The 7,821-nt window shown below is 34.7% G+C and overlaps 1 protein-coding gene across 1 annotated transcript; it reads right to left on the bottom strand.

The window, feature by feature from the left end:
* LOC109347011 lies at window positions 7,084-7,431 on the bottom strand. Its single transcript, XM_019586750.1, has one exon. It carries the CDS (start codon window positions 7,429-7,431, stop codon window positions 7,084-7,086), a length of 348 nt encoding a protein of 115 aa, XP_019442295.1.

The raw sequence follows: 7,821 nt of genomic DNA, 5'->3' as shown, positions 1-7,821 counted from the left end.
GTATAAAATTTTGACAGAAATTCATTTTGTTGTGTTATAAAAATTTTAGTGTGTTCACTTGCTTTAAATTTTTTTAGTGTGTTTAATTTATGTGTTTACTTTAGTTTCATTTTTATATTTTGTTTAAAAAGTGAAATTGTTGACACTAAACTTAGTAGATAACACAAATTGGCTTAAAATTTTAACAAGATCAATGACTTTGTAAATTCACATCATGAGATGAAAATCTGAAATTTTTTGTGAATAATTCATAATGTCATAACTTTGATAAAATAAAAAGTTTTTGGAAAATCATTTATCAAGAACTTGTGAATTTGTTTGAAAATCAAAGAGTTGTACATGAACCAACCATGTGAGGGAGTGTAAGCCAAACACAATTATTATGTGAGCTTAGTGAGAAACTTTTTGGTCTTGCAAATTGATTTTGTTTGAACATTTCTTTACTTGGTTGCACACAATTTGATAGGAAATGATGAAGGCAAGTTTTTCAATAGAATGAGTCACTTGACAAAAAATGATCAACCAAAAATAGGAACATCCTTTGTTAACCCCTTTGAGCCTTAAAAAGAAAAGTTATTTTTCAAACACAACCCTTGTGCCCATTATATGGAAAAACAAAAATGAAATCTCCTATACTTTTCTAAGTAAAAAGAGAGCATTTTTTATAAAGAAGGTTGATGGAAAAAATTAAGTTATGGGGAATGGTTGGCCATGTAACAAAGTGTTCAAAAGAAAAAAATTCTCAATCTCTTTACAAATAAAAATAAGAGTAAAGAAATTCTCCAAAAACAAAAAGGAGTAAAAAGAGATTGAGAAAAATCAAGAAACGTTACACAAAAAGGTCAGGAAAAAGAAGAAAGGTTAAAAAGTTAAAAAAGAGTATGTATTTAAAAAGACAAATCAATTTTTGCTCTCTTTTAATTTTGAAAGTATTTTTGAATATCCTGGAAAACCAATTTTCTTTGATAGTCATGCCTCATTACAACCTAAGGAAGACCTTAGTTATCCTTGAAAAATTTGTGCAATCAAAGTAAGTGTTGATAAGAAAAACAAAATTATATTATTGCAAACCAAATAAGTTGAGTTTTGAGTGAAACACTTACCCATTTGGTTCCATTCTTGAACCGTGTGTGAAAATGCGTCTCTTTGATTGATAACATTTTTTATAAGTGAAGTGCTAAACGAATTTTAGAAAAGATGTGTTCATTCTTATTTTGAAGTATTATAAGTCAAAATCACATAATCATAAACACATCTCATGGAACTTTAAAGAATGATGCATAGTTTTGATGTTGTCCAACAGTAATTTTTCCAAAGCAAAGTAGTTGTTATTTTACCTTTCTTTGGGGATAAACAAAGTCTTAAGTTGGGGGAGTTGATGAGTGCTCAAAATACCTAATTTTCATACATTTTTCATGGCACTTATCCTACAAAAAATGTGAAAACCAACTTAATTCAACATTTTTAAAGTAAATTTTGTGTGTTTGAATAATATGATTTTTTACCACCACTTGTCCAAGTTTTCTTTGAGTTTCATAGGAAATTGGACCAAAAAGAATGCTTAGGCTTGAAGAAATAAAGCTTGCCTCACCTTGAAAAAATCAAGCCAAAGTACATGACACATGTGTGCTTAAAACTAAGCATAGTAAGGTATAAGCTTAACCTTAAGCATGACTAAGAAAATTGGTCTTGGTTGGAAGAAATTAAAGCCAAATAAAAGCTGCTCACATAGTTGTCTATCCAAGCACAAAGTGGTCCAGCCAAGCGCCATGCCAAGTCAGCCAAGAACAAAGCACCATGTCAAGTCAGCCAAGCACCAAGCACCAGGCTAGGTCAGCCAAGCACCAAACATTAGGCCAAGTCAGCCAGTCTGCTCAAGCAGGCAGTTAAGTGTGCACCAGATCAGCCAAGCTGCTCAAGCAGACAACTGAGCTTGGAACCAGGTCAGCCTATCGCCAGGCCCACCAGAAAAATGGTTGCTTGGCCTAGAATAATGGTTATGTCATGAATGATGTCATAAGCCAAGCAACCAGCAAAACCTAGCTTCTAAGCCAAGTTTATTACCTCATGCATGACACAAGCAAGTAGGATGTGTCACCATGCATGCAAACTAGCCCACAATAGGCTATCTAAGCTAGCTGGCCAAGATGGGACAAGCTGCTAACCTACTAGTGAGCTAAGCGGCCAGGAAGGGGGATAAGCGACCCTCCCTTTGCCTATAAAAGGCACACCCATTTATTCACTTTTGAAATATTGTACATACCATTTTTCTTCTCATTTTCGGTTCTCTCTCATTTGAGAGTGTTCTTAAGCTGGTTTTAGGCTTTTAGTTCATAGAAATTCAAAGGGAATGGAGTTGGAAAATGAGGTGCAAAAACATGATTTTGTAACCTCGTTTGGAATCAAAAGCATCTCATCCTTGAATAGATGGCTCATGCTCCTACATATTGACTTGGATTATGGTGTAAGATTATTTATTTTCTTCATTTGTATCTTGTTTTGATTTCAATACACTCAAGTTATTACTTTTGGTTAAGTTTTGATTCTTTATGAAGTTTTTAATGCAGTTTTAGCTTGATCACCTAAAACTTGATTTAAAGATCCAAAAATGCTTCTTCTTAATGTGTTGACAAGTGAACTAAAAAGTATAACCCGCAACTTAGTTCACTTGTCATATCAAACATTTATTTTAAACAACTTATGTTCAAGGCTAAATGATGTTAATGGAACCTGAAGTGGGGTGTGGCAACCTACTCCGACGAGTGGCACTTAACTATTGTTTAGTGTATTACATAAGGTTTGAAAATCATCTTATCATTCTATGACACTAGATGGAGGATTTAGAAATGGTGTGTGGAATTAAACGAAAGTATAACACGTAACTTGTAATGTTTTCAAAATCATTTGAGTCAATGATTTAGAAACTATAACACGTAACATTTCTATTAAGCAATTCCTTGTGGTTTGACATAACCCTATATTATACTATAATTGAATCTTGAAAGAGATGCAAATGTAAAATAGTAAAGTGTTAACTTATAAAAAAAATTGTTGACATAGAAAGAAACCTTGAATCAAAGTGCAATTTAATTCATAATTTGTATCTTAGTGAAAAAGAAAAATACACAGTTATAATGATTAATCTAACTACTAACTTTTACTTTCTGTCATTTATTTTCTGCATCTAACATTTATTTTTTGTCATTTAAATTCTGCAACTAACTATTTATTGCTTCATTTATTTATTTATTTATTTATTTATTCTTTACCAACCTTCCATAAGGAAGTAGTTTGGTTAATAAAAGAAAATAGAACATAAATATCACTCATTATCACTTGTATTAATTTGCTAAATTCATACCATTAAATTGACGTTAGAATTTAATCCAACAAAGCCGAGATGGTACGAAGTTGTTAATAATTAAATAAAACTCAGTACTTTATTAAAGGAACATTCTTGAAACCATTAAACTGGCATTGAAATTTATTCCAATAAAGCTTAGATGACGAGCAAAGAATCGACCTGTCATTAAATAAATAAATCAGAAACTTGCTGCCTCAAAATAAAGCAAGAATAAAAAATAATCTTTCAAAACTGCCTCTCTTTACTTATTGCTTACTAGATATTAAATAAATCATTGTTTGAGTGCTATCTTTGTAAGTAATTAGTAAACAAATGAACACCAATTTTGTTAAAAATAGGTGAAAGCAACAATTACCACACAACCTCAAATGAGATAAAGTTTAGGAATCGAGATAATAGGTAAACTGAGAACGTATGTTGGGTGCTGCTGGAACTCGAAATAAGTAAATAACAAGTGAGGATGTAGGTCGGGTACTGCCGGAACTCGATAACATAAAAATGTATAAACGAGAACGTAGGTCGGGTACTACTGGAACTCGATAACATATATAGGTTAAACGAGAACGCAGGTCAGGTACTACTAGAACACGATAACATAAAATGGTATAAATGAGAACGCATGTCGGGTACTTTGGTAACATAAAAAGGTATAAATGAGAACGTAGGTCGAGTACTGCTGGAACTCGATAACATAACAAGGTATAAACGAGAACGCCGGTTGGGTACTGCAGAAACTCGATAACATAAAAAGGTATAAACAAGAATGCATGTCGGGTACTTCCGGAACTCGATAACATAAAAAGGTACAAACGAGAACGCAGGTCAGGTACTGCCAGCACTCGATAACATAAAAAGGTACAAACGAGAACGCATGTCGGGTACTGCCAGAACTCGCCTATTGATAGGTTGGGAGAGACTGAATGAATTTCGTGAATGAATGCATGATATGAATGAGATGTTGTTTTGTTTGTGCACATGAATTGCAAAGTAATTAGTATTTAATCGTAATATCTGAATTACTATTGATAATGTCATGATTGTTTTTATTTTACAAGTACTGTCACCATTGCATTTGCTTTTGAGCATCCCTATGCCATGAAGTTTTGACTTCACCTAGTACCAGAGCTCTAGTGAATAACAATGTGATTTTAGTTCTTCTTTATGGACAGCTAGCTTGTTCTACTACTTGTTTTTCATTGATTATTGCAAAAGGTTATGTTGTTTCTCAATAGTGTAATTTCTTAAAAACAAATGCTCTACTATATGAAGGGTAATGGGTGAGGTGAGAAATCGTATTGATATTAACATATAGAAATACAAACAGAAGGGGTTTTTTGGAAGGGGTGTATGACATCTCTTTCAACTTTCTAATGATATCATTAATTTTCACCCGCCAAGATTTGGACTTCGCCAATTTTTTTATCTCTTCAAACAATTTGCCCCAGTATCTTTGCTAAAAGCACAGTTGTTCAATAGACTTGCTCTTGTGTCTAGCTAAGAATTTATGGGAAGGGAATGACCATCCAATAAATTTCCTTAGTAATTTGCTCATGAATCTGAGATCTCTGAATCACCCCATAACCTGCTCTAGGACCTTCGCTACGAATTTATTAGAGGAGCCCACTCATTTGATAAATTTGCCCCAATATCTTATTCTGATGCCTTCCTTAGTGACGACCCTTCTAATTGAAAATGACTTTCCCTGATTATAATCCCTAACTTTTGCTTAGGCCGCCCTTTCAGGTTTTCAACCTAGCAAAATATTCTTTTTACTCGTTAGAAATATTGGTGTAATGATCACTTTGTGTGAGTTATAGTTTGATAACATGAATGCATTTGAACCATTTTTTTGGAGTCGTATTGCTTTTTACCCTAGTGTGGTTCCAAACAAATTATTCATCAATAAAGACTTTCTAGGCTTGAATTGTGTCCTGGCAAAATGGTTTTCAAGAAAATGGATATAAAGGCTCAAACTGTGTTTTCCTTTCCACTATATCTCCTTTTCTCCAATATACTACTTCCAATTATTCCTCTAATGATTTTGCTGCTTTCTTTTTATTATTACTTATACGAGTGAGAGTCTGCTATGTTTTTGTCCTAACTTTTGCCCCAGATCCCTTTGAAGATCTTAGCGGACCTTTTTTTCTTCTATCCTTTCATTATGGAATTTCTAGACTCTCTCTATTTGGTTTGAAGCAATATTTCTTGAATTCCGAGGAATATTGGAAGAACTAGCCTTCCCCGATTATGAATGTTTTTTCGGGTTTTTATGAATCGATCATCCTTCATAATGTCTAGGCTAAAATGTGGTGGCTAGGGATATCTTCATAAGTGTTTAGCAATTACAAAGAGACCTTGTGTCACCGGAAACAATTATCTCAAAATTCACACCTTATGGGAATTTGTCTACATCATTCTCCATTTTATTTTAAAACATGCATGCAATTATTTACAAATAGTGACTATGATCATTAGACAAATGTTCTTAAGAAATTGATATTCTCTTTTTCTTTATTTTCTTCTGTACATATTTTTTGTTTTGGAGAATTGCCTCAAGCATAGTACTTTTTCATTGCATGAGAAATTATAGAGAAATGAAGGTCTTCTCCGTTCATGTTGGTTAGAATGAGAGCCCCTCCTGAGAAAGCTTTCTTCACTACATACGGGGCTTCAAAATTGGGTGTCCACTTTCCACGATGATCTTTATGAATAGGTAAAATCTTCTTAAGTACTAGATCACCTTCCTTGAGCATTTGGGGGCGTACCTTTTTAGCATGAGCCCTCATTATCCTCCTCTTATATAGTTGACCGTGATATATAACTACCAACATTTTTCCTTCAATAAGATTCAACTGATCATGTCGGGCTTGGGTCCATTCTGCTTCTTCTAATTCAGCTTCAGCAAGCACTCTCGATGATGGGATTTCGACTTCTATCGGTAGTAATGCTTCCATTCCGTAAACCATAGAGTAAGCTGTTTCCCTTGTTGATGTGCGGATGGAAGTCCAATATCCATGAAGAGAAAAAGGTAACATGTCATGCCAATCTCTGTAGGTCACGACCATCTTCTAGACTATCTTCTTTATATTTTTATTTGCAACTTCCACTGCTCCACTCATCTTACGTATGTGTGGCGAAAAGGTGTGATGTTTGATTTTGAATTCCTCACACATATCCGTCATCATCTTGTTGTTCAGATTGGTGGCATTATCTGTGATAATCTTATGAGGTAAACCATAGCGGCAAATGAACTCCTTTTTCAGAAATTTGAGCACCACCTTACCAGTCACGCTTGCATATGAACTCGTCTCGACCCATGTGGTGAAATAGTCAATTTCAACAAGGATGAAGCGATATCCATTAGAAGCCTTTGGTTCGATGGTGCCGATAACGTCCATACCCCACATAGAAAACACCCATGGTGCAGACAAAACATTTAGCAAGAAAGGAAGTGCATTAATATTGTCGGCATAAATCTGGAATTTGTGACATTTTCGCACATGATCACAACAGTCATTTGCAATTGTTAACCAGAAATACCCTACTCTCATAATCTTCCGAGCCATTGAGTGCCCATTCGCATGAGTCCCAAATATCTCTTCATGCATCTCTTGGATGATTTTCTCTGCCTCTTTGGCTTCTACACATCTCCGCAACACCATATCCTAGTTTCTTTTGTAAAAAACATTTTCACTTAGGAAGAAACCCATGGCTAGCCTTCACAGAGTCCTCTTTTCATTTTCTGTGGCCCTAGGAGAATATTCTTTGCTTTTGAGGTATGTCATTATGTCATGATACCAAGGCTGTCCATCGGACTCAGATTCTATTTCACAACAGTATGTTGGTTGATCTTTGCTTGCTATTCTGATAACCGACATTTCATTTCCATCTATCTGGAACATGGATGACAAAGTCGCCAAGGCATCATCTAATTGGTTATCTTCCCTTGGATTATGGTAGAAGTCTATTCGCTCGAATTGGTCGATCAATTTTTGGATATGATCTCTATATGGTACCAACTTAGCGTCTCTAGTCTCCCACTCCCCTTTTATTTGATGAATCACCATAGTAGATTCTCCGAATAATTTTGTGGACTTAATTCTTGACTTTATGGCGGCTTCTAAACCCAAGGTACATGCTTCCTATTATGCGATGTTGTTTGTGAAATCAAAGCATAAAATGGCAGTAATCAGAATGAATTTGTTCTCTAGGAGATCAATGCTGCCCATATTCCATGTCCAAGTATATTAGCGGCCCCATCAGACACTAGAGTCCATATCTTCTTCTATTTCAGTGCTTGGAGATATCGTCGTAATTTATTCATCAAGGAATTCTTCATTCATCAAGTCCCCTTCGTCTATTGGTTGCATGGCAAGATAATCGACAAGGATACTTCCTTTTATGGCCTTCTGGATGACATGTAAGATATCATATTCAGATAACAGCACTTGCCACAT

The sequence above is a fragment of the Lupinus angustifolius genome, chromosome LG05, assembly GCF_001865875.1.
Source record: "Lupinus angustifolius cultivar Tanjil chromosome LG05, LupAngTanjil_v1.0, whole genome shotgun sequence".
NCBI classification, from domain to species: Eukaryota; Viridiplantae; Streptophyta; class Magnoliopsida; order Fabales; family Fabaceae; genus Lupinus; species Lupinus angustifolius.
The sequence above is the reverse complement of the archived record's forward strand: the minus strand, read 5'-3'. Positions and strand labels throughout refer to the sequence as shown.